Source organism: Lemur catta, chromosome 2 (assembly GCF_020740605.2).
Source record: "Lemur catta isolate mLemCat1 chromosome 2, mLemCat1.pri, whole genome shotgun sequence".
Taxonomy (NCBI): Eukaryota; Metazoa; Chordata; class Mammalia; order Primates; family Lemuridae; genus Lemur; species Lemur catta.
In genome coordinates, this window is record NC_059129.1 from 140929776 (window position 1) to 140957232 (window position 27457).

Genomic DNA, 27457 nt, shown 5'->3' on the forward strand with positions numbered 1-27457 from the left:
ACAATAGCAGTAACAATAGTAACAGCAAGAGCAGCAACAAAAACAATAGCAACAATGTCATCAGTAGCAGTCGCAGCAGCAGCAACAGCAGCAGCAGCAACAACAGCAACAATGTAACAATCAACAATAGCAGCTACAACAGCAACAGCAGTAGCAAAAACTGCAATAGCAACAGTAGCCATATCAACAGCAGCAACAACAGCAGCAATAAGAGCAGCAACAGCAATAGCAACAATAGCAGCAGCAGTAGCAGCAACAATAGTAGCAGCAATAGCAGCATCAACAATAACAGCAACAGCAACAATAGCAATAGCAACAGCAGCATCAGCAGCAACAATAACAATAGCAACAATAACAACAGCAACAGCAGCAGGAGCAACAATGTCAGCAATAGCAACAGCAACAATAATAACAATAGCATCGGCAACAATAGCAAAAGCAATAATATCAGCTCTAGCGAAAGCATCATAATCAGCAACAGTGACAACAACAGAAGCAACAGCAGTAACAGCAATAGTAGCAACATCAACAATAGCAACCGCAGTTGCAATAGCAATAATGTCAGCAACAGCAGCAGCAACAATAGCAACAGCATCATAATCAACAACAGCAACAACAGTAGCAACAATAGCAGTAACAATGGTAACAGCAAGAGCAGCAACAAAAACAGCAACGACAATGTCATCAATAGCAGTCGCAGCAACAGCAGCAACAGCAACAACATAATAATCAACAATAGCAGCTACAATAGCAACAGCAGCAGCAGCAGTAGCAAAAACTGCAATAGCAACAGTAGCCATATCAACAGTAGCAGCAACAACAGCAGCAACAGCAACAGCAATAGCAACAATAGCAGCAGCAGTAGCAGCAACAGCAGCATCAACAATAACAGCAGCAGCAATAGCAATAGCAACAGCAGCATCAGCAGCAACAATAACAATAGTAACAATAATAACAGCAGCAACAGCAGCAGGAGCAACAATGTCAGCAATAGCAACAATAACAATAGCATCATCAGCAGCAACAATAGCAAAAGCAATAATATCAGCACTAGTGAAAGCATCATAATCAGCAATAGCAACGACAACAGAAGCAACAGCAGTAACAGCAATAGTAGCAACAGTAACAATAGCAGCAGCAGTAGCAATAGCAACAATGTAAGCAACAGCAGCAGCAATAATAGCAACAGCATCATAATCAACAACAGCAACAACAGTAGCAACAATAGCAGTAACAATGGTAACAGCAAGAGCAGCAACAAAAACAGCAGCAACAATGTCATCAGTAGCAGTCACAGCAACAGCAGCAGCAGCAGCAGCAGCAACAACAGCAACAATGTAACAATCAACAATAGCAGCTACAACAGCAACAGCAGCAGCAGCAAAAACTGCAATAGCAACAGCAGTCATAGCAACAGCAGGAACATCAGTAGCAGCAACAGCAGCAACAGCAACAGCAATAGCAACAGCAGCAACAGCAACAGCAATAGCAACAGCAGCGGCAAAAAGAGCAGCAATAACAAGAGCAGCAACAATAGTAGCAGCAACAGGAGCATCAGCAACAACAGTAGAAGCAACAGTAGCAGAAGCAAGAATGTCAGCAATAGCAGCAACAGGAATAGCAACAGCATCATAATCAACAACAGCAATACCAGCAACAACAAAAGCAGCAACAATAGCAGTGACAACAATGTCAGAAACAGCAGTAGCAACAGCATCATAAAAAATAACAGCAACAACAGCAGCCACAGTAGCAACAACTGCAATAGCAATAGCAGCTGCAGCAACAGTAGCAACCATAAGAGCAGCAGCAACAACAGCAACAGCAGCAGTAGCAGCACAGCAGCGTCAGCAGCAACAATAATAGCAACAACAATAACAACAGTAGCATCAGCAACAGCAACAACATCAGCATGAGCAGCAACAATAACAGCAGCAATAGCAGCAGCAATAAAAACATTAGCAACAACAGTTACAAGAACAGCAGCAGCACCAATAACAACAGCAACACCAGTAACAATGGCAACAGCACCAGCAACAATGTCAGCAGCCACACCAGCTGCTGGAGACTGACCACTAACTGAATGCCTGGCACTGCAGTGGGTGATTCACCACATTTTGGCATTTGTAAGCCCAGGCCTTGAGGGTGAGACAAGAACGTGGGCCATGGAATCTGGCTGCCAGGATTGAAACCTTGGCTTTGTTCTGTACTGGCTGTGTGGCTTTAAGCAAGTCCTTTGATTTCTCTGTCCTGGGTTTTTGTCAGTCATCACCAGGTTAATAATAATACCTGTTTCACAGGGTTGTTAGAAGGATTCGATGAGGGAATACAGGCATACCTTGGAGATATTTCAGATTCAGTTCCAGACCACCACAATAAAGCACATTTTGCAATAAAAAGAGTCACAGAAAATTTGGTTTCCCAGTGCATATAAAAGTTATGCTTACACTATGCTGCAGTCTATTAAGTGTACAATAACATTATGTCTTAAAATGCATATACCTTAATTTTTAAATACTTTATTGTTAAAAAATGCTAACAATCATCTGACCCTTCAGCGAGTCATAATCTTTTAGTTGGTGCGGGTTTTGTCTTGATGTTGATGGCTGCTGACTGATCATGGTGGTGGCTGCCGAAGGTTGAGGTAGCTGTGGCAATTTCTTAAAATAAGACAACGATGAAGTTTGTCACATCAGTTGAATCTTGCTTTCATGAAAGATTTCTCTGTAGCATGCAATTCTGTTTGATAGCATTTTACTCATAGTAGAACTTCTTTCAAAATGAGTCAGCTCTCAAACTCTGCCACTGTCTTATCAACTAAGTTTACGTAATATTCATAATTCTTTGCTGTCATTTCTACAATGTCCACAGCATCTTTGCCATCTCAAGAAACTACTTTCTTTGCTCATCCATAAGAAGCAACTCCTCATCTGTTAAAGTTTTATCATAAGATTGTAACAATTCAGTCACATCTTCAGGCTCTACTTCTAATTCTAGTTCTCTTGCTATTTCTACCACATCTGCAGTTACTTTGTTTACTGAAGTCTAGAACCCCTTGAAGTCATCCATGAGGATTGGGATCAACTTCTTCCAAACTCCTGTAAATATTGATATTTTGACCTCCTCCCATGAATCACAAATATTCTTAATGGCATCTAGAATGGTGAATCCATTCCAGAGGCTTTAAATTTACTCTGCCCAGATCCACCAGAAGAATCGCTATCTATGGCGGCTATAGCCTTATGAAATGTATTTCTTAAATAATAAGTGAAAGTTGAAATTAAATCACTCCTTGATCAATGGGATGCAGAATGGATGTTGTGTTAGCAGTCATGAAAACAACATTCATCTCCTTGTATATCTCGATCAGAGCTCTTGGGTGGCCAGATGCATTGTCAATGAACAGTAATATTTTGAAAGGAATCTTTTTTCTGAGCAGTAGGTCTCAACAGTGGGCTTGAAATATTCAGTAAACCATGCTACAAACTAATGTGCTGTCATCCAGGCTTTCTTGTTCCATTTGTAGAGCACAGGCAAAGTAGATTTAGCATAATTTGTAAGGGCCCTAGGATATTCAGAATGGTAAATGAGCACTGGTTTCAATATAAGGTCACCAGCTGCATTAGCTATTAATAGGAGACTCAGCCTTTCCTTTGAATTTCTGAAGTCAGGCATTGACTTCTCTATAGCTATGAAAGTCCTAAACGGCATCTTCTTCCAATAGAGGGCTATTTTGTCTACGTTGAAATCTATCATTTAGTGTAGCTACCTTTGTCCACTATCTTAGCTAGATCTTCCAGATAACTTGCTGCAGCTTCTCCATCAGCACTTGCTGCTTCACCTCACACTTTTATGTTATGGAGATGGCTTCTTTCCTGAAACCTCATGAGCCAACCTCTGCTAGCTCACATTTTTCTTCTGTAGCTTCCTCACCTCTCTCACCTTCACAGAATTGAGCTCTGGAGCAGGCTTTGGCTTAATGGAATGTTGTGACTGGTAAGATCTTCTATCCAGACTACTCAAACTTTCTCCATATCAACAATTAGGATGTTTTTCTTTCTTACCATTCCTACATTCACTGGAGCAGCACTTTAAATTTTCTTCAAGGACTTTTCCTTTGCATTCTCAGCTTGGCTAACCGTTTGGCACAGGAGGCCTAGCTTCTGGCCTTTCTGGGCTTTTGACACGCCTTCCTCACTGAGCTTAGTCATTTCCAGCTTTTGGTTTAAAGTGAGAGACGTGTGGCTCTTCCTTTCACTTGAATATTTGGAGACTGTTGTGGGTTATGAATTGGCCTAATGTCAGTACTGTTGCGTCTCGGGGAATAGGGAGGCTCCAGGAGCGGGAGAAAGATGGCAGGGCTGGCTGGTGGAGCCCTGAGAACACACGCCACGTTCATCCATTAAGTTTGCCGTCTTACATGGATGCGGATTGTGGTGCCCCCAAACAACTGCAATATAACATCAAAGATCACTGATCGCAGGTCACCATAACAAATATAATAATAATGAAAATGTTTGAAATATTGTGAGAATTACAATGCAGAGCTGCCACAAACCTTCAATTTATAAAACACCGCAGTGTCTGCAAAGCGCAATAAAGCGAAGTATAGCACAGGGAAACGAGGTGCTCCTGGGTGCGAGTGCACTGGGGATGCTCTAGCTGAGAGCTTTTAGTAAACGTAGGCGACTCGTATGCTCACTTTACAGAAAAGGAAACAGGCTTAAGAGGCGAATAAGGGTCAGGTGAGACTCACACAGGCTAGACTGGTAACTAGTTAGGACGCGCACCCTTAGGAACCCAGGGGCTCTCGGCCCTGCCCTTTCTTGCTGGCCCTCCTTGGTGTCTGCGGCACTGTACCTGGGTCAGCTTTCCGTGCCGACCAGGTCTGCAGACAGCCCTGCCTCCCACCCCTCCCGCTGCAGCAGCCGTGTCCCAGCTGTCCCCGCCTCCCCTCCGAGGCTCTCCCGCAAGCCCCCAAGCCGCTCGCACGCAGACCTGTCTTCCGCCTGAGAACAGTGAGCTGAGTTACGCAGCACAGAAAAAGGAAAAGTGCAGATCTTCATAGGAGTATTTGTGGGTTACATAAACAGAAAGAATATAAAATAACAAAAGGAATACTCTTTTGAAATATCTCTTTAGCCTGCTTTGAACCAGCCTGATGAAAATGAAAGACTGATGAGTATCGGCATATATGTGTGGCCCCGGGCTACATTTCTCTGTCTTAAAACAACTCAGGACGTATTTTAAAATTTGAATTTCAATAGATAGTCTAGGTACTTATTTTCCTGTTTTACAGAACAGCTAGGAAAGCTGTGAATGGTAACACTGGCTCCTGGACCTTTACCGCCAGGCCCCTTACACACACATTGGCTTATTCAGTTGTTAGCAAAGCCAGCGAGTAGCTACTGTTGTCCCCACTCACAGGTGAAGAACTGAGGCTTGGAGGCCGTCAGGCCACACAGAGGGCGAATGTGAGGACAGCCCTGTCCTCACCGCACGTATCACTGCCTGCCTGGCGCCAGAGCGCTGCCTGGGAAAGGGAACTTGAATTAGGGATGCTGCTGAAGGAACACCAGCATTTATTCCCCAAATCTTTGGTCAGCTCCTCCTCTGTGTGTGCCAGGTGCTGTGCTAAGCTCTGGGGATGCAGGTAGACAGGACTTAGTCTCGTGTCTGGGAGGGGAGGTGCCCGTGTGCGTGGGAAGCTGCTCTGAGATGGGGGTATGGAGTGGGGGATGGTTGGGCTAGATCAGGGGTCTCAGACTCAAATGTCTGCATGCACCAAGCAGATCATATAATGTACCAGACACAAGACGATAAGGAACAGTGGGGACTGTGGCCTGCTGAAGAAGGCATGCCCTTCAGAAAGCCGAGCCCTTGCTCGGCTCCTACAAATTACTAACAAGAGGTAATACCTGCTCAGTGTTACCAAATCTTCTGATTTTTTTAAACAGATCCTAGAAGTCCAGTTTATATGGAATTTCTCTCTAAAAAAAAACAAAAAAAAAAAACAAAAAAAAACCCCACTGCGTGGGCTGAACAAAACATTTGAGAACTTGGTGTCCTATGGGCTGCCAGTGTGTGACCTCTGGTCGGATTCCAAGGCCTCTTCCGATCTAAGACTCAAGTTCTAGGAAAAGCCTCGGACCACTGCAATTTGGCAACATTTTGCCCAAGAACAATTCTAAGGAATATGTTAAATATGAAGGTTTCGTAGAATGGATAAAATTCAGCTCAGTTTGTGGCACCAATAGGCCAAAACTGGCATAAAAACAAAATAAATAGAAATATCTAAGCATACTGCATAAGCATACTTATGGGGAGGGTGTCATACAGGTTTCTCTGTATTTAGATTTTTTTCAATTTACTTTTTGAATAAGTTCATATGGTCCAAAATTCAGAAATAACAAAAACAGGTATTGACATGTCTTCTATGGGTTCTGGATTTTGGGGTCCTATTTAGAAAGACCTTCTCCCCTACGAAAGTATAAAGGAATCCTCCCATGGTGTCTTCATTATTTTTAAGTCTTTGATGTAGTTTGCATTTATCTGGATGTACGGTGTGAGGTATGGATTTGATCTAATCTTCCTTTCCGACTGGCTACAGAGTTGTCCCAAAACCTTTATGAAATAGTTCCTTGAGGAGCTTCAGCCGCCTACCTCTGCATGTTTTCCGCTTCCTCAATGGTCTCAGGCAAAGCCTCCCCTTTGGTCTCTGGCAGCAGCAGCACCAGTCCTCCCGCAACCAAGCCAACCACAGCTGAAAGCCAAACAGATGCAAACCACATTAAGAACTGAAAAACACAGGTTCTATAATTAGAGCTCCCCTTATTTCTATTTAAAATTTTTTTGGGTATTTTTTTCTATACTTATTTACAGATTCCTTTGCCATCTCGGACTGTCCCATTTTCCGTCATAAGTATTACACCAATTCCAAACTCCATTGAATTACAATTCCTTATAGGGAAATGAAATACTTAATATTTTGAGTCAAGGTTATTCTAGGCTAGGGGACATTGCCACCATATTAAGATACTTTCGAGTTAGAAAATAACTTTTAAAAAAACTGTGTGAAAAGGAAGAACATAACCCTGCCAGTATAAAGCACTTAGTAATGAAAATAAGTCAGAAACTTGGATCATTATTTGCAAATAAAAGTAATGAATCGTGTAACTACATAACGACACTAAAAATTATAAAGTATAGCCAGGCATTTAGTTCAAATTCAGGTGTTTGCTAAATTCCTGTTAATCCTTGTCTCTGGCTACAATTTTGAATAATAAATGCTTTAATGGTTTTGTTTTTTTTAGATTCCAATAAAAGCTTTGGTCTTTTAAAGTTATATTTTTATGTCTTCTATGTTAGAATGTAGGAAGTCAGATATGGGTTCCTCACTAGTTTGGGGTTTCAAAACAAGCATGCTGGCCTTTATTTTTGAACCCTTAAAAATGGGCTTAACAGAAGCCACAGAGCACAGTGGCTCAAAACACAAGCCCGAGTGCCTGGGCGGCCACACTGCCTCCCTCACTTACTGGTTGGCCTTGGGAAGTTTTGCAATCTCTCTGCAGGTCAGATTCCCCCACAGTCTTATGAAGAGGCTGAAATGAATTAATATTTGCCAAGCCCTGAGAATAGTGCCTCGCACGGGCTATGAATTGTGGAAGTGCTTACTAAATAACCACCTCTCAACATCTCTCCAAACCTCCCAAGATTCACTTGGTTATTACATTGTAACTAATGCAAACACGATGCACATTCGCAGGCATTGGAATCTCTGAAGTGAGAGGATTATGACAAATGCAATGCAAATGATTAATCAAATTATCATTCATTCAGAATTTTATATTTGCAAAGACGGGCCTAATTAACCGGGATGATCCTTAACAGTTTTTCTAGCACTCTTTCAACCAGGATTTTCCAATGTGTTGATTTTCATGTTTCTTCTATTACTGTTTTAAGACTATTTCAAGACCACAGTTAGCACACCATTCTTGTGTAGAAAGAAAAGGAAAGAAGTTAAAATGCAAAACTACTGGTTTTGCTTTCTGCTAACTACTCAGATTAAAGGTTGGTGAGGGAAGAAGATGAAACTACCCACAAGAATACAATTGGAATTGTCTTTGATTTTCCTGTGTATGTTGCAATGTAGTTATAATCCTTTGTCCTTCCCAGGGGAGGATGAGGCATGAGCAAGGGTCCACAATGTTCCTCTGGGTCTGGATTTTGCACTGCTTTGTTAAACAGATGTGGAGAAACATGAAGTAGCTGTTTGCTACCCAGCAGTGTCCCACTGACCCACTGGCCACCCACTGTCCACCTAAGGGAGTAGCTGATGTTGAGGTGTCTCTAACTTCCTCCATAGCAGAAAGGGGGCCAGAGGGTGGGCTCAACCTGGAAAGGGGGCTCTGGGGACAGGCTCGTCAGCCAGTGTTGGGGGAGAAAGGAATTTGGGGCACACACATCTCATCAGCAGCGCCAGCTACTCAGTGGGCAGCCCACGGTTATCGCAGGGTAAAGAGCTTGTGTTCCCCCAGCGCTGGCCCCTTGTCATTCAGCGAGAATGTGGAGGAACACATCGGTCTGTTTCTCGGGTGAGTTCTATCAGTGCTTTGGAACTTTTGCTGGCAGATCCACAGCAGTGGAAAATTTTCCCCCACACAAATCCCTTGAGAAGAGGGGAAGAGAAGGAACGAGCAGGATGCTTGTGGGCAGCTGTACAGCCCCAGGAGCGAGGCCAGGGGCTTCCTGGGCTGCATGTGAGAGTAGGGCCTTTTCCTCTCCTCCCCCCAAATTAAGTGAGTGTCATACACCCCAGGGAAGAAGCATCACATATTTGAATTAAAAGTGGCTCCGAATGGGTCTTAAAGGAGACTGAAATGGGTGCATTGTGGGCCAGGTAACCAGAGGTGAATGCCATGTGTGTGAATCTGGAGCAGCGTTCACACGGCAGGTGTCTGTGGGACACACAGGAGCGGCTCTGTCGTGAGCCTACAGCTGTGGGAACAGGCCACGGATGCCGGATGGACGGACGGACCCGGGACCCGCAGTGCCCTTGCATGGTTGCAGATTTCATGCTGAGCACCTGCCTCTGTGTGCTAACTGCTGATGATTAGACTTGTCCCTGTCACCTTCTGTCCTCCAGGGAGGGGAGGGGCTCAGTGCTGGGACATTCCCACCTGCCCCTGGCTCTTAGGCAGTAGCAGAGGGGCTCTCTAATTGCCGCAGGAGCACGCACACTGGGCTCCACTGTGCTGACGCATTTTCTTAATGTGGGTCTTTGTTTCCTCTGGGTTTCAAAATCGTAACTGCCTTTCTGTGAAGCAAGAAGTAAAGGGGCTTTGTGCTTTGTGTTTCGCCCTCCGGACATGGATGAGGCAGAAGAGCGAGCTCTCTGCCGGGAGACAGGAGAGGTGGGAGTCTCGGGTGGAGAGTTAGGGCAGCTGCAGGGAGGCTCCTCCCTGCTCCTTCCTGCCTGAACTTTGCCCGTCTAAGGCAGGAGCCCACACCTGCGTGTTAGCAGTGACTGACAATGTGAATCCTGCGCTAGTATTAACCGGTATTGCTGATACTAATAATGTTACTAACGAGTAGTAGTGATTGGTATTTACTAATAGGCACGATGCCTATTTTGCAGTAGAGAAATAAAGGTCCCTAGAAACATAGGTTTTCGTTTCAAGACCTCTACGAGGATTTCTCACCAAAAACCACCAGCGGGAGCTCAAGCCAGATGTCAGTGAGCCGGTAGACCAGGAATGGTGCAATGATGCCACCAATGTCACACATTGAGGAACAGACGAGGACACCGAGATTCCTAAAATGCAGGCAACTGATTTAACTTTTTAATTTATCAAAGTGCAGTAGTTATTGAAACCACCTACATTAAAATAATGTCAGGCCATGGACAGGAATAGTGATAAAAGTCTGATTTCTGCACAAGTATAGACATAGCTACAACTTAACCAGCCATTGTTCCCTAATGCTGTCACTGCTCACTGCTTGTCCCTTCACAGGGGCAAGATTTGTGACTTCCCCAACTGCTTCTACAGATTGCATTTCTATGGTAAAACCTAAGGCTGGTTCTTGAGATGTCCTCCAGACTCTGCCTTTGGGGGTCCCCGCAGCCCTGGTGGGAACGGACCCAACGAGGCCTGCAGGCCCCCACTCAGAGACCCCTGTTCACCAAGGACACTGTTTCTGCTTCCCAACTGTATGAGTCCATCCCCAGCCAATCAGCAGACCCCATTCCCTAGCGCTTCGGTCACCAAAACTCCTTTAAAAATCTTAGCCCCCAAATTCTAGAGGAGATGGAGCTGAGAAAGTCATGCCGTCTCCTCGCCCGGCACCATATGATGCTGGCAGTGCGTTGGCCTTGGTCCAGCCGGGGGGAGAGGGACTGGGTTGGGCGGTAACTTTACCCCCAACCTCACCTCCAAATAAATACTTCCCCAAATCATTAAAATGTCTGAGAACCGAAAAAAAATTTTACATTGTTTTCAGTGCCTAAAAACATTCATTTCCTGTTGTTCTTGTTTTACATAAACTTTAAGATGTTTAATGGTGGGAGGAAGAGCCATTTTTCCTTCTTGCTTCCTTCCCTGGGCTGCCCTGGGCTGCCGCTGCGGGCCTGCGGGCTGCCCCGCACTGCGCTCTGCTGCAGCGTCGGTGAGCCCTGTCTCGTGACCCGGTCCTCTGTTCTCACCACGGTGTCCGTGGTCCACCCCAGCCTGTAAGTGTGAGAGGTGACCTGCTGGGCCCGGATGCTGCCTTTAAATCTTCTCACCTTCCCTCACACTGTGTTTTGAAAAGCAAGGTGTGCTCTGCCTGCACCCGTGGCAGTTCCAGCCAATAAGCAAATAAATATCCCAACCGCCCTCTTCATGCTGAGGAAAAGGCACTCACCTAATGAATGTGGGGAACAGTTCCGCGTTGACCAGGCAAACCATCTCAAAAGCCATTGTAATCCCCATTCTGCCCAAGCACGCAACGGTCATTTTTAGCCACTGTAGATCTGTGGGGAAAAGCACACCACTAGTGCTCGCGTGCCGCAGACGGTCCCCCTCTCAGCCGTGCCGCAGGGGGCGGGCTTCGAGGACAAGCCCCCCATTCCAGAATGGGGCAAGAAAGCAAAATTGGTTCTTTTGTAGAACAACAAAGTCTCACATGTGTTTGTTTGAACCTCAGACACAATTGTAATACTTGCTCGCTCTTGTTTTTAAAGACTATTTTTTTAGAGCAGTTTTAGGTTCATAGCGAAATTGAGAGGGAATAGAGATTTCCCATATACTCTTTCCGCCTCCTGCACACGCACAATCTTCCCTGTTATCAACACCCCCCACCCAAGTGGTGCATTTGTTACGACTGATGAACCTGCATTGATACATCATAATCACCCCAAATCCACAGTTTGCATTAGGACTCACTCTTGGTGTTGTACATCCTATGGATTTGGACAAACATATAATGACCTGTATCCAGTGTTATAGTATCGTACAGAATAATTTCATTGCCCTAAAAATCCTCTGTGCTCTCTTAACTTTAGACCTCAATCATTAATGACAATGGAATTATGCCAGTTTCCAAAGCTGGGCCAACTTCAGTCTACAGAGGTCACTCCAAAGAAACAGCAAAATATGGACTCATTTTTTAAAATTACTAATAACGGAAGGATCAAAACAAATCCATGTTGCTAAAAGGATTCTGTTCTACAGGCTTTTGCTCCTCTTCCTTGAGAAAGCATTTTTAAAAGGAAAGAGAGTAACTGAATAATTGTTTATTGATGGCATTTACTTAAGTTTTCTCATTTATTCTGTAGGATGATGCAGGGAGGTGAAGAGAGTTGCTAAATAATACCTGGGAAGTGCTGGAGTAAGATTTTGAACCTGGGTCTGCTCAGCTTTGCTCTAGGCTGGCTCGATGGCCCGTAGCATGGATCCCCACAGCCTCTCTTGTTATATCGCATCAGGGAACAACTGGGTACAATTGTTCCTAGAGGTAGGCAGGCCATATAGGTTTAGGTCCCAGATACTATTCTGCATCTTTCAAATTGATCCAAATGATAAATTACATGGTCTTCCTATCAAAGGGCTGAGGACACCCCCTCTTCTCAGGGCCTTCGAGACAAGACCCCAGCTTGTCCTGAAACTTACCATCAGGGATAAAAGCTGAGGCTAGACAGGCTGCTCCTGCCACCATATTTGACGCAGCCCAAGGATAACGGCGACCGACCCGGTCAATGGTGAAGATGATGATGAAGGCAGCTGGGAATTCAACCAGGGCAGAGTAGAAGAAATCCAGGTATATATTGTCCCCTGCGAGGCCCATGTGCATGATGAGGCCCTGATAGAGAACAGAGCTCGTGAACCTGAGCAGAGAGGAGAGTTCAGGTCAAGCTGAGTGCCAGCATAACCACCGAAAGGGAGAGGCTTCTGGAAAAATAAGAGTTGGTTGGGCCAGGCGTGGTGGCTCACACCTGTAATCCTAGCACTCTGGGAGGCCGAGGAGGGCGGATTGTTTGAGCTCAGGAGTTGGAGACCAGCCTGAGCAAGAGCAAGACCCCGTCCCTATTAAAAATAGAAAGAAATTATATGGACAGCTAAAAAAATATACATAGAAAAAATTAGCCGGGCATGGTGGCACATGCCTGTAGTCCCAGCGGAGGCTGAGGCGGGAGGATTGCTTGAGCTCAGGAGTTTGAGGTTGCTGTGAGGTAGGCTGACGCCACGGCACTCCAGCCTGGGCAACAGAGTGAGACTATGTCTCAAAAAAAAAAAAAAAAAAAAAAAAGAGTTGGTTGTAGGCCACCTTTCCCACTGATCCCTCCATCCACCACCTTTATAATATCTGATCCACTTCATTGGCTGGCTGTGACCCGAGGACCCTGGGAAGAAATTAGGATAGCATTTCCTGGCCAGATTGAAAGCAAAGAATGTCTTAATAGAGCGATTTGTTTAGTAAAACTAGATCAAGTTATTAGTGGTTATGAATTACATCTGTCTTTGTGGTCTTCTAACACAGTGGGGTCGAAAGAACGGACCACGTAATTCCAATTTTAGGAAATCAGAAGACCACATGGGTAGAGCTCCTCTCTTGATGATTTCTCTCTCGACCCAATGCAAACAGCATTTGGACAACGTTTTTAGCTTTATTGACTAAAAACGTTCATTATATGTAATAGAAAATGTGAAGATAATCAACAAGAGTCACAGTTTTTCAAAAAAGGAAAGAAGGATAATGAGGCCAAATTTCAAAGCTGCCTTTTTGGTGCAGCACTGCGAAGGTTGCTCGGTTAACTCCTGGGGAGCTCTGCTTTTGTCAGCGATTATGCATCTTCCCTTGGCTGGCTGAGACCCAGCGCTGCTGGGAGCATCCCCGCCGAGAAGGCGGCCTCAAAACTCTGCGAGCACCTGCAGCCAGCACAGTGGAGATCACGTTACCGGGTTGTGCAGCCAGCGGATTATTCTTGTTCATTAATTTATTTATTTTTTCTCCAGGTAGAAAGAAAAAGGAAAGAAAAGTCCCTTTCCTTGCCATTCTTGTACTGCCATAGAGATCTACACTCATCATCAATTAATCTCTACCAACAGCTCTCGATTTTGGCTATATGTCAGAATCACCTGGAGAATTTAAACCATCTTGGTCCCTGGGCCCTACCCTCTACCAATTGAATCAATATCTCTGGAGACGGGGGTTTGGCCTGGGTGTTTTATAACCTCCAGGTGATTCTAATGTGGAGCCAAGGTTGAGAATGCCCTGATTCATGCTCAGGGACGGTAAGTGGATTTCAACATTTGCTGAAAAACCTGCTATGCATGAGCCACACGCTGCCGTCCGCTGTTGACACCAACACTGGGATTAGGTTATGAGTTGAAGGTGCCCTTGTTCCCTCCTTAACGTGGCTGATTGTGATTAAAAGACTTCGGAGGGATTTTAAAGGGAAGAATATTCCTTACCAGTTGTACATCAAGATCAAAGTACGTTTCCTTATCTGAGGGGTTCTGACCAAGTCAAGAAAGGAAGGGTCCAACTTCTCGTTCACTTCCTCATCAGGTCTCAGGCTCTAAGAAAAGACATGGTAGGAACAGCTTTGTCTATTTGAGGCTGGTGTCTCTGGGTCATACAGGGAATAACAACAATTTCTTACACATATCGGTGTTTACCACGTGCCCAGCACTACACTAAGCAGTTTGCACACTTTGTCTCATTGAATCTGTAAAAAATCCTAGAAGTTAGGTTCTATTTCTTTCACCCCGTTTTACAGAAGAGGAAGCTGGGATGCGGAGAAGTTAGACAATTCCTAGTGCCTGTCTGAAATGATATTATTTGTAGAGCACAGTGGGCTATAATCGATGCCCAGCCTTGCGGCCCGGCCTTGTGGGCTGAGGGGAAGCAATGCGTCTGCCACCTGGACCGTTTGTGGCCCACCAGGCAGGAGGCTGTGCCCTGGGGCCTTGACATTCACACTGGCTTCAGCATCACCTGAAGCTCGTTAGAAATAGGCGGGAAACAGACCTTTCTGAATCTGCATTTTCCCAAGGTTCTCAGTGATTCCTGTGCACAGAGGGTAACGTTTAAGAACCCTGCTCTAGAAGAATATGGTCAGTAGGTGGTGGAGTGGAGATTTACTGCTGACACCTGGATGTCACCTCTTAGGAGACGATGACTCTCCTGTGATTTACCCACTGACCCTTCACTGAAGGACTCTAACACCTGAGAATCAGGTGCTCTGCCAGACATACATTTCAACCACCCAGGAACCAGGGAGGAAGTAAAGGAAAAAGCCCTCTGAGTCCAAAAATTCTCATTCTAAATGTCATGTAAATCTCAAGTTCTTACACGTAACCTATCATATTAATAGATCCTCCTTCAGAAATGATTTACTCTTATTTTGACATAATTTTCTAATAAGCTTAATGTTTTCTTTTCCAGCCCCTATTAGATGAAAAGGTTTGAGATCCAAGTAGTGAGATCTGCTAAAGGCAAACACTGAGCACATAATGAACACTTGAGTAACTTGATTCTATTTAAGAAGGCAGCAGATTGCTTAAAATGTTTTGGGGCCATTTCTATCCAAATGTTTAAAATTCTAAGAAATTATTTGTGTCTAAAGAACTGTTCTCTCTTCCTGTTCTCCATGATGGCAGGTCTAGGTGCAAAGGGGAGGCCTACGTGGGAACTGTGCATCCGCAGGCTCTGCCTCAGCATCTGTGTGGGGAGGGCGGGGACAGACTGGCCCAGGCAGCCAAGGTGCAGGGGCAGCTTTCAGGCCAGACCCCTGCGTCCTCCACGGCTAGATACACTGCCAGGTCCTTTGGCAGCGGCAGAAATGAGATCGCCGTCCCCTGCGCAGCCAGTGGGGCCAAGGCAGAAGGATTCCTGGAGAAAGGTCTAAAGGTGTGGGAGAATGAGTTAAGAAAAAAATAACTTGTCAGATACTGGAGACTTTGGTTTTGGGATCCAGGAGCATATTGATCCGGGTATCAAATATGACACAAGCACTAGTATGCACAGCTTGGACTTCTGTGTGGTGCAGGGCAGGCTGGGTGTTGACACTGCAGACAGGAAGTGCAGGCCAGGCTGCACTGGGCCAAACACAGAACCAGCCAAGAGGAGGCCCCGCGCTGGTTCCAGCAGAATTATGACAGGATCATCCTTCCTGGCAAATAAATTCCTGTTTCTATCCAAAAGGCCAACAGAAAAGTTTTCAGTGAAAAAAAGAACTGTCGTGCCGGTCTAAGAATCTGACGTGGGGATGCCGGACACACAGGTAAGCGTGGCCCGAGTGGCCGGCGGAGGTGTGAGTTGCACAAGATAGAGACTCCTTGTGTGACCTTTAAATGATCTCTGGTTCCCTTTTAGTTTGATGTTTTGCATCAGTTTAAAGTATTCTCCTAGGGACCCCCAAATCTTAGTACATAAAATATTCTGTTGCTTTTCACTACAAGTTAGGCCCACACGCAGGGTGGTGGGTTGGTCCTGTGCTCCCCGAGAACACCAGTGTCCACGTGTCTTCCCAGAGCCTCCCTTCTCACTGCCCCCTGATTTGGTACTTCAGGCTCTGGCTCACCTGAAGAGAGGCAGGCAGAGGTTTTCCATTTTTCTTTGCAATGTGTCTAATGATCCTCATGGCTTTAGCATTTTTGTTCTGGGAGATCAGCCACCTTGGAGACTCAGGTATGCACCTAGGGTACAAGGTCAGTGGAGGAGAAAGTTTTACTGACGTCCCCCCAACCCCAATTTTCCTAATCAGATTTCTTTGAGGATCTTACACAGTAAGGTCCAGTTGGATCTACAAAGAAATGGTCACGCAGGGGGATATGTGGCTCTTTCCTCCCTCAGATGTGACTTATGGTCAGCCTTGTCCAGGAAGCCTTCCAGCTCCCTCCTCAGAGATGTCTAAGCGGAAGCCCAGGATGTGAGCAGCCAAGCGGGGGCCGCTGGGTATCCGACTCTGCGCTGCACGCAGGAGAGGCAGGTCAGCCCGAGTGGGCCTGAGCTTTGCAAAGGCCCAGAACTGACAGAGGGTCAAAGAGCAGAGGTGGGAGTGTGCAGACTACCACAGGAAGTTCACACAGGCAGTTTGTCACCACCCTCTGTCATTACTGCCTCATTAGAATTTTGTTTGTAATTTTTCCTCTTCATACCCACAACTTCCATCTCAATTCAGGCCTTTGTCCTCTCTTGTGAGGGTAGTTGCAATAGTCTCTTCTCTGGTCTCCCTGCCTCCATTCTTCCCCCATGACACCTGTCTTCTACTCTGCATCTGGAGCAATCCTTCAAAAATGTGAAGCACATGATGGAGCTTGCAGAATTGTAAGTAAATTCAATTTGATTCTATTCAGTGAAAGTGGCAAGAGGAAGTGCTTCAGAGGTGGTCAGAACTTGGATAATAGGTAGCCTCTCTGTCATGCTAACGCACTAGGTCTTTATTCCGCAGGGAAAAAGCCATGGAAAGACTTTTAAGCAGGGCAGTGACATGGTGGAACTGGATGTCTAACATGTGGCAGGAAGCATGGATTAGAAGACAATAAACCAAATGTCAAGGAGACCAGCTGGGAATCTATCACAGTAACCCAAGCAAGAAATAATAATGATTTCCTAATGGGAAAAGGAGAAGAGAGGTGAATTCCGAGGTATAGAGGAGGGAGAAATGGGTAGAAGGAGATGAGGGAGGGGAGATGCAGGTCACTGTCAGAGTGTTATGGACTGAACGTTGTGTCCCCACAAAATTCATACACTGATGTCCCAACCCCAATGTGTAATTTGGAGGTGGAGCCTTTGGAAGGTAATTAGATGAGGCCTGGAGGGTGGACCCCCAGGAAGTGATGTGATTAGTGTCCTTATAAGAAGAGGAAGAGAGGCCAGAGGATTCTCTCTTCTGCCACCATGTGAGGACACAGCAACAAGTCTAGCTGTGTTCCAGCCAGGAAGCCCTCCCCGGGAATGGACCGTGCCACACCTGGATCTTGGACTTTTCAACCTCCAGAACTGTGAGAAACGTTTGTTTTTACGTACACAGTTATAGCAGCCTGAGCTGACTAAGACACACAGTTTTACTGGCTTTCGGACAAGGAAACAAGCTTCCTGGGGAGGGTTATGACATTTAAGTCTTAGGCAAGACAACCATGGGAAGAACAAGTGGATACATCCAAGAGGAAGTAAACAAATGGGTTTATTGCATGGGAGAGATATTTGGTCTGATAATCCAGCATCCCCCTTGCTTTATTTCAAGTAAATTAGGGGTTTCTAATAGTTTCTGCTATTTCCCATGTGTTTCCCTTGGGCAGAGAAACTCACTTTCCTTGGTAACTCTGATTGATTGATACAGTCTATCTGGAGTGCCATGTTGGGCCTTATCTGAGATAGAGACTGCTGTGATTGATTGGGGATGTCTGCCTCAGGCACAGGTATTGGAAAGTGGTGACACAAGTGCCATGTTTTACCTTCTTCATCCTAAAGTTTCCTCTGAGGAGGGATACAACAGCAATAATGATATTGTCAATCTCTTCAAGGGTCTACAGTCCAAATTGTACCACAGCTGCTAGATGCTAATTTAAACACCAAATAAGTAATGCAGAAATGTAAGATACAGGTCACAAAAACTTTAAGCCCAAAGAGAAAGACATTTGATTTCTGGGGTTGGGGTGTTGGGGAGAGACAGGCTGAAGCTTGTGATTTTTATCCCTGAGACATGGAATTGGGCTCCCTGTGAAATAAGCCTGGAAAGTGAAAGAAACCTTGGAATCAGAAGGACGGTATGCACTAAGGCAGCATTTTTAGCAACATAAAATGTTTTGGTTTATCTCCTTTTTGTTCCAAATGGACTTACCAGTAATAGAGCAAGAAGCAGAAGTTGGGCAGAGTAACTGTGAACTGTAACCACCTCCAGTGAGGAAGTGCATACGCGACCCCAGCCAGCACCAGGAGCCCGACGGTAAAGGCAACTTGGTAAAAAATCCCCACTGTTCTCCGATAGCTCGGCCCCACAAATTCTGTAACTGCAAAGAGAATGCACATGGTCAGTGCAATTCAGCACAGCAGTGAGTTGGCTGACTATCAGGACACTAGAAAGGTAACTTCAAAAATATAGCCCATATTCTAGAATTTTCTATACAGCTCTCTGAATATTTTTAAATGTTCTTTAGTTCTTATTTTGTTGTAACAATTGCTGTTGTATTAATTGATATAAAATTTTATAATCCCATATTAGATAGGATGAAAGGCCTGCCCACATGAGCAAAAACATTTGATTTATAGAATAATTTCAAGGACAAATGCAATTGTGTTTGTGTATGCAAAATTTTGATCCAGAGTAATAAGACAGTGATAACTGAAGACCTGAATAAGTGAATCAAACATTGAATTTAGATTGCAGGTAATTTTTATGTAAATGAACACCTGTATATTCTCTTACATGAGTTAAATGTTCCTTTGCAATCGTATTTGTGTAAATGCCTTGGAAACTTAGCAGAGGGCTGCAATCAGATAGTACTGGTTTGCAAGAACTGGCTTTTAAATTTTCAGGAATTTTGCAAGCTGGTTGTTCAACCCACTGGTATCTTGAAATCAGTCATGGTGGGAGTATTCACACCTGGAAACTGGAAAACTCCACAAATCAGGGCTTTTTACTCTCTAAGAGCCAATTTGGCAGGCTACCACTGCACAGGGTACAATAATCAGCTTTATCTCATCCGTGACTACATCATGACAGACACGAGGTCCATGTACATGGAATTGGGGGATAGTTGTGTTTATATGACAGACATACTAGAATTGAAATTCAAGATATTCCACAAGCCACATTTTTTGCTTTAAATGTTTGGCAAACATGTTAAAGACTTCAATTACTTATAAACCAAATGGAAATGTGCCCTAAAAATTATTTTAAAACAGTTAAACCGAGGTAAGTGCTCCATAAACAGAAATGTCTGTCTTTCAGAGGTGTTGGGGTCAGAGATGAAGTTCGGGTGGGAGGGTAGGCAGAGGTGGAGCAGTGAGGTTTACGTCATGGACATTTGGAGGGACAGGAGAAGAAATTAATGGGAGGAGGCTGAGATTAACTTTTGTTGAAATTCACATTTACGCAATTAAATTCTGTATAATTCTACATACTGTGTTTCCTACAAACCCAATTACTGGTTGAATACTGCTCACATTAATCCGTTCTTTGACCAAACGTTTACTAAGTGCCTATGCTGGCAGGACTAGTTAGCACCTCTTCCTTTTACGGAATTCCCCAAATAACTTTCCCAGGTAAAATTGTAAGCACACATATTCTAGTTTTCTCATGTGTAATGAGAGCTTTATTATTATTATTTTAATTTCAAAATATCCATTTCCCTTTGTATAGATTCTGGTTGAATGTAGCTGAAGGGAAAGTAATGATGAGGTTAATTCCCAAGATCTAATTATGGTGGTGATTTTTCTTAATATTGCTATAAAGATGCTATGCTGTTAAAATTCAAATATTCTCTTATGCTCCGTGGAGCTTACCCATAACTCTGGCTACTAATGAACAGGGTGTGAATTATATTCCTGGTCCCACAATGGCTGGCTGAGTAATCTAGGTTGAACACAGGATGTGTATTCCCAGTTTCCTTGTATGTACATTGAGGATAATCGTGGTTACTAGAATAGATTTATTCAAAATATTAAAGTCCTCTATAAATCTATTATTATCTCTCATCATTGAATCTTCTTTGTGAATAGGCCTGGTAGGCTAGATTTTCTGTGGAAATAATAGAAAACCAAAAATTCTTAAAGAGTTCTATATAATGAGAATCTGGGTGGCATGATGTTTATCCTTGTTTCTGCTTTCATTGTTCTCTTCATAGGAGGAAGGCAGAATGAGTTGATTGAAATGATTTTAGAAATTCTTTTGATATGGAAAAAAACCCTGTCAACATGGTCTTGAAGTTGGGTCTGTTTTCCCACAGAGCTGTCCCCCACTGGACTGTGTTTTGGCAGCAATGCTCCTTTGTTCCCACAGCTGCAATCACACACACATTCTTACTCAGGATGTAGCTTATTAACCAGCCTGCTTTGCTGACCAGTCCTTGGATCAAGCGAAAAATTAACATCCACGTATAGGTTGGGGAAATGGCCATGAGAACTCCAGATGTCGCATTTATGAGGATCGTAATAAACAGGCAGAGCTTACGGCCAAACCTGCAGGGAGGAAAACAAAGAGAGGGAATCGAATTAAATTTCACTCGTGAAGGTTGGAGAAAATTCGTGGAAGATAAGGAAATCTAAACAAAACAGAGGTTAACTCTAAATCATGGAAATAAGGAGGCGCAGACTGACAGCCACAGAGGAATCCAGACTTCAGCTCCTTTAGGACTTTTCACCAACCTGCTGTGCATAAAGTTTAAGCACAATGAGCCCCATTCCCCAGGGTTAAAGTGCTGCGGTCCCACACCCCCACACCGTGGCAGGTATTCATGGAGGGGGGAATTCTGCCAGGCCACCCAGTGCTGAATGCCCTCGGGGCCTAGCCCGGTCTTACATCATCATTAGAGCTGGAGCCTTTGCACTAATAGTCTCAACTAACTGCCCACCCAAGAGAGTTTTTGCTTTGGAAAAAACAAAATTCAATGTTCACTATACACCCTCATCCCTTTTCAACACGGTCTTTGTGTGTCTGCGTGGAAATTGTCTTTGGTGCCACACATGTACCATCCCATGGGGCCTTTGTTTGGAGCACCCTGGGGACAGCTGCCACACATTTGGTTTGAGGGAATTAGGTTGCATTAGTTTAGGGACACAGTTGTTCCAATACACAGAATGGAGGAAAAAGTTGTCAACCTGGTTTAATCGTGGCCTTAAATTTCACTGGGGAACATCTTCCAAATGAGGATACAATGCTATTTTAAAAAAAATAAGGCATGGCTAGAAGAAGTTTGGGAGGTCTCGGGATAGTGGTCTGAGACTCTCCCTCTACCCAGCGGAGATACTTAAGTGGTTAAATGAAAACACAAACTGCTGGAAGAGGAGAGGAGAGATGGGCTCCCAGGACTGCCAGTTTCCTGTGTCCTTCAGCTACTTGCTGCTCAGAATGTGGTCCAGAACTGTCAGCAGGGGACTGGAGGGATGAACCAGCATGGCCTGGGAGCTAGTCAGACACACAGAATCTCGGGCCCACCTCAGACCTGCTGGATCGGAATCGAATTTTTAACAAGCTTCCCCAGTGGTTTATATGCACCTGAACATCCAGGAAGCAGCACTTTAATTTCACTGAGCCTCAGTTTCTTCATCTGTAAATCATAGATTATAAAATCTACTTTAAAAGGCTGTTGTGATCCTAAATGAAAAATAACAAATAAAGATGCACAGTGAAGCAAATAGCCCACAGTAATCAGTGGAGAACTTGTTTCGGAAGATCCTGTCTGGTTGGGTAAGTTTGGCTGCCACCCACTGGGACCTCGGTTCTGCTTTGATCCAGTTCCATCCTGACAGACAGACAGTGGGGCGCTGGCTCTGGAGAGCTGATTACCAGACTGAGACAATTGGCCAGCTACTTGCCGAACACCACCATCATTAAAAATTAAATTATATACACTTACAATTAAATAAATGATATTAAAAACAAGTATAATAAATATGCAAAACTTATTTTTTCCTAATGATTTTACTGTATTTGGGCGTCCCATGCTTGTGAGGTTATTTACGTCTGCTGTACCTGCATGGTGGAAATGCTGCATGATGGCCAACTTGCTGGCCAACACTGTGTCCAGTGACCTCACTTCGATAGCTTGAAATGGACCAGGGTGGGTGTGTTTACACCTTGGAAATCAGCAAACAGCACAAACTGGGGCTTTTCCCCGCAGAGAGCCAGTTGTTAAACATGCACAAGCATGCACTAAATAGAGCGCTCATGATTACTAATCACTACAGCAAAACACCTGGAATTGGTGAGGGATTACTTTTTTGTGCCAAGTGATACTCAAAATCACTCTTCAGGAGGTTATGGATGATGAAATAAATTAGACATCTCATAAAAGATTCATTCGCAAATTGTCTAACATACGCTCTTCCTTCCCACCCTCCCTCCTCTTCTTCCTTCCTTTTCCAAAGCTGACCCTCAAGAAGTTGACTTGGGGTAAAACTCACTATTCTTTTTTTTTCTCTCTCTCTCACCCAGGCTGGAGTGCGGTGACGCAATCGTAGCCCACTGCAGCCTCGAGTGCCTGGGCTCAAGCCATCCTCCTGCCTCAGCCTCCTGAGTTGCTGGAACTACAGGCATGCGCCGCCACGCCCAGCTTTCCAGTATTCTTGTTTGCAACTTTTTCATAATGTCCTCTTGGTTTTCTTTTAAAAGACACCCTAATCAGCTATTAGGGCATTTTAAAAATTCTTCATGGAAGACAATGTTTTATTTAATGTTAGTTTAGTCTGTGGATAAAATATGGGTGTCCATGAGATTCTTGTCCCATTATATAAAATCTGAAAATTGTAGGCATGAATTATGCAAAAAAATTATTATTTTTTGAATGTTTTGGTGGTTGTCGTGTTCCTTTAGGCCACCCTTCACACTCCTGCCTGCAGGCACAGACAGGATAGACGAGGAGGCAACGGCCAGCAAAACTTCAGAGAGTTTAAGGAAAAGAGGCCAGTAGACAGCGTTTGAGGGGAGAATAATGAGTAATCAACCCTGCAGAGGAGATTTCAACAATGGGAACAAACGATGAGGTCGTCTGAGAAGGTGGGTAATTGCAGATTACAACTCAGGAATGCACTGGCAGAGGAAATCATAACCGGTCTCCTACCCGTTGAGTGGGATGAAAATAATTACCTAATTTCCTTGCCCCACTGTGCAAAGCTCAGTCACCTACGTGCTCACATCCCTCCCAGCAGGCTGAGTGTGAGGGGCTTCGCCTTACGGGGGCGAGAGATAGAGGAGCGGCGCGGCCAGACAGCCCCCAGCGAGGTCTGACTCCGGACCCCCCTTGTTAGTGTGTCTCTCTTGACTCAGTGGGACATCTCCAAACAACCTTCCTCAAAGCTGCAGCAGTAAAAACGAAAACAAACGACCTTCCTTTTCACCTCTCGGGCCTCCCACAGCCCCACGAGGAGCCTTCCCAGGGAGGCTGAGCGGATGGCAACAAACGTGGGTGATGCCACTCTCATGCCTCTCCCTCCTGCTGCCAGGCGGCCCCCGACCCCTGTGAAAGGCAGGGGTCCCCAAGGGGGAGGATACATTAAGTCACCATTATTAATCTTCACCACATTTGCAAGTTTTAATCCAGCCTGACAACGTCATCAGAGAATAACATTTAATATTATGCTCACAGGTCTGGGTTGTACCACAGATGTAGCTGGGGTGGGTGTGGGGGGGCAGCAGGCATAACGTGGGTTTAGCATTTATTTCAGAGTTATAGATTTATGCTTTATACATATATGATATATATATTTTATATAGTTACATGCCACTATCTCACTACGTGACTGATGATTAGGAAGAATAATACTGTCCAAAATGTTGAGCACAGTGCCTGGAGCACGGGAACACTCAATAAACAGTCAGTCTCATGAAATGAGCATGGGCTTCCAAAATGCTGGATAAACAAGAGAGATAAGAAGAGCCTGGTCAGCGTGAGCACGGAAGACCAGCTGCTGAAGACACGGAGTCGCCTGGGGGCCTTTTGTCCTCTCTCTCCAGAGACACTGAGGTTGTGGAGGAGAGTGACCTCCTTTGGTGCAGACAGATCCTGGCTTCCTTTCATAGATCACATCCTAGGTTCCACACACAGTCACATCTGGCCCCAGGGACCCAATTCAGGAATCCTGCAATCCCACGGGCATAGGGATATTCTGCACCGGGCCTGGTGCTGGTGGCTGCAGTACCTGAGACGCAGCAGATGGCGGGTGGTACAGAGCCCAGAGGCCCTGAAGGCCCATGACCAGGTGGATGGTGATGAGGTCAAACAATGAACTAGGAATTACCAAAGGGATTATGTCACCTACTCCTCTGCCGTCTGAACCCAAGCTGCGTGGTAGCCCGCGTGGAGAAACTGCTGCCTAATACTGAAACATCTTTCTACGGCCTCGGAGAATCTGCAAATAAAGACATGGTTCACGATGATCAAAGTAGCAGAAGAAACCTAAGACTGTGAAAACAATCGACATTACAGCCAGGAGACTGTGGTGTACGTGTTTTAGGAAAGGATGGTGTTCAAGAAGGGGCAGGTGTATCCAAGTGTTTTCCAAACCTGTGGGGTTGTTTAAATTCCGCCACAGGTGCTTCACCTACCTGTCTGCTACGTAGCCGATACCCACAGAGCCAACAAAAAATCCCACGTTCACTGACGACTGAAACAGGTCCAGCATCCAGGAGTTGGCACACACCAGGTTAAACTGCCGAGGCGTGAGTGTGTTCCGAGTGAGGAGAGAAAGAAAACAAAATCCCATTAGGATCCTGTTGGACACAACTCAACCCAGGAAACTCATTCATTATTCCTTAAATAGAAATGCGTGGCTGAATGGCAACAAACCAACTGCTTTTTGACTATGTTCCTTTTCTTTACAGGACCAAAAGATTTGCCCTTTCCTCTGGGGGTTTGTCATTAGGCTGAACTGTTGTGTTGGCTAAATCAGCTGAAATTGGGTAATTATTCCACTTATAGACAAATTCATTCTTTTCCCTTCTAACTTGAATACACAGAGGCAAATAGGTGTGTTGACCTGACACAGAAGCAGCCGTGCGGAGGCTGAGCTGCGTAGCGTCTCTTTGCTGTCTCCTTAGCAGCAAGGGCATTAGGGGCGCCCGCCAACGGCTCCCCTTTGCTCTCCTCTGGACTAAGGGGAGGTGGTGGGGACCCAGGAGATGCAGCTGCGGCTGAGAGGGCGAACTCTGCTAAGTCCCTCCCTGGGTGGCCTGGGGCAGAACGTTCTCTGCTCTGGGCCCCCCACCTCCTCATCTCTGCGGGGAGGGGTGAGATGAGCCATGCCAAGAGCCTCTTAAAGTTATGTGGTGTGAAGTCCACGAGCTTCCACATTTCCCGGGACTGTTTGTCCACTTCAGACCCTCCAAGATAGGCTTCTTTAAACGTCTGTTCATGCAAAACCCCCAAGCAGTCTTGCTGAACGAAGCTGGGCACCTGGCTTCCTCAGTGTTCTCAGAATAATCTCATTCCCCCATTTCAATAAAAGCAAGTCTCCATTTTTAAATTTCTATTTATTGAAATAAGACTTCACAATTAGCTCTTAATGTGAACTATAGTTTTTAACAAAATAGTAGTGCCATAGCATACTCTCCAGGCCCAGTGGTTTTATATGGACCTTTGAGCAAGTTAAGGGGAAAAAGACAGCCACTGAGGCAGAAGTGTGGATACACGGGGCCACACACTGAGGCACAGCGCGGGAAGTCCTGCCGCTTGCAGGGGTCCATCTGTGCGGTGGAAGAGCACAGGGAGAGGTACGGTTTCCAGAAAAGGAGGAAGCTCAATAATATCCCCTTTCCTGGCATCATTTCCCGGATTTCTGATGTGCTTTTGCTCATTTCTTACTGTTGAGACATGCACAAGGTAGAATCATTGCTGTCAGAATTTGAGGAAACTAATTTCTAGTTGGAACTAACCCACTCAATGTGCACACAAATTAGGAGCTGCCTGCTTTCATTCGGAAACTAGGATTTTATAAGCGACATGGAGTCCAAAGAGCATGTCCAGGCACAGCTATAAGAGCCAGGTCTTTCCTGGTTTTTCCCCTAAGAAAATCTCAATTATTTGCTCTGCTTGGGAGGCCTGAGCTCACTCACCTCGGTGACGATGGAGGAGCCGGGCGTGTCGTACACCCAGCCGTCCTCGCAGGGGCCCAGCGGCAGGTGGCTCCCGTTGGCGGCCAGGCCAGCCAGGGGGTCCACGCAGCCCAGGGCGCTCTGGTTCCAGTCCACCTCGTAGCGCCTGCACTGGCGGGCGAAGGCGTCGCCCGCGGCCCCCGGGCCCGGCACCGTGTAGTTCAGCTCCTCTGCCCGGCTCCAGCCGCAGCGCCGGCTCAGCTCGGCCACCCCAGGGCTGCGGCAGTGGTGGTCGGGGGTGAAGCCCAGGAAGACGATGCCCACGTAGATGGGCGTGAAGGCAGCCGAGAACAGAGTCAGGAGGAAAAACGTTTGTTTCTGGAAAAAGTGGAATCCCCCTATGTGCTCGAGAATGTCGTCCACGGTGGGCATGGTTCCTGAGGCCGCAGTCCTGCTGCTGTCCTGAGACGTCCCAGGTGCTGCCGAGAGCGGCTGCGGCCAGCTCAGCACAGATCCTGGCCAAAAGTCAAGGGGTGAGAGTTGACCTGAGACGGAGACCTTGCTCAGGCTTCAAAGTGTGCAGCTGTCCAGCGGTGTGTGTCCCGCTGAGCTCCCGAAGTGCCCTGAGCAGGCTCCCAGGGCACGGATGTCACTAGTGCTTCATGAGCTTGTGGCTACCTCACGCGGGGACCACAAACAGCCCTTTCTCTGTGTCCCAGGGGAGGAATCTGAGAGCTTTCTCGTATCACAGTCTGTTAATCTCCCTCTGGCACCCTAAGTGTCCAGGAACCTAATATATTCCTATCTCCCCCTTTCCTCGGGGTGCGCAGAAAGCACACGTGTCCGGCTGCCCAGGTACTGTGTGAATCGAGGTCTCCGGTCAGCGCCCTGTGCACACTCAGATTGGTCTGCAAGCCCCACCACTGGGCTCGTTCTCCAAACAAAGAGTGTGTTCAGGACGCACGCTGTGACTGCTTGTTTTGATTTTTTCTAGATTTTATAATTCTGCTTTTAAAAAGTGTTTTTGCTCCAATCTGGCATTCTTGCCTTTTAACCCTGAAGTTTCCTTCTCCTTGACCCATCTGTGAGGAAAGTATAAAGTGCTCACCTCACAGACAGGTCAAGTGTAAATGCAAGTGGGGTGTGTTCATGCCACTGTCTTTTTGTCCTAGATTTTTCTGTCTGTGTTCTGTTGAGGCTCAGAAAATGATACCCCAAAGT

The 27457-nt window shown here is 45.6% G+C and overlaps 1 protein-coding gene and 1 pseudogene across 1 annotated transcript in view; one reads left to right on the top strand and one right to left on the bottom strand.

Annotated features, from left to right (window-relative positions):
- Nucleotides 1-26777, bottom strand: part of SLC22A2 (solute carrier family 22 member 2) — a 30824-nt gene extending 4047 nt beyond the window's left edge. The window contains exons 1-10 of the mRNA XM_045544690.1: nucleotides 26258-26777; nucleotides 24752-24855; nucleotides 20513-20667; nucleotides 18329-18497; nucleotides 16067-16181; nucleotides 13953-14059; nucleotides 12150-12364; nucleotides 10903-11011; nucleotides 9702-9814; nucleotides 6664-6763 (exon numbers count right to left, since the gene is read on the bottom strand). Of these exons, the coding sequence (XP_045400646.1) occupies nucleotides 6664-6763; nucleotides 9702-9814; nucleotides 10903-11011; nucleotides 12150-12364; nucleotides 13953-14059; nucleotides 16067-16181; nucleotides 18329-18497; nucleotides 20513-20667; nucleotides 24752-24855; nucleotides 26258-26668 (1598 nt within the window). The 5' untranslated portion in view covers nucleotides 26669-26777. The remainder of the gene's footprint in view (nucleotides 1-6663; nucleotides 6764-9701; nucleotides 9815-10902; nucleotides 11012-12149; nucleotides 12365-13952; nucleotides 14060-16066; nucleotides 16182-18328; nucleotides 18498-20512; nucleotides 20668-24751; nucleotides 24856-26257) is intronic.
- LOC123633497 lies at nucleotides 15137-15666 on the top strand (annotated as a pseudogene).
- Nucleotides 26778-27457: the final 680 nt, after the last annotated feature.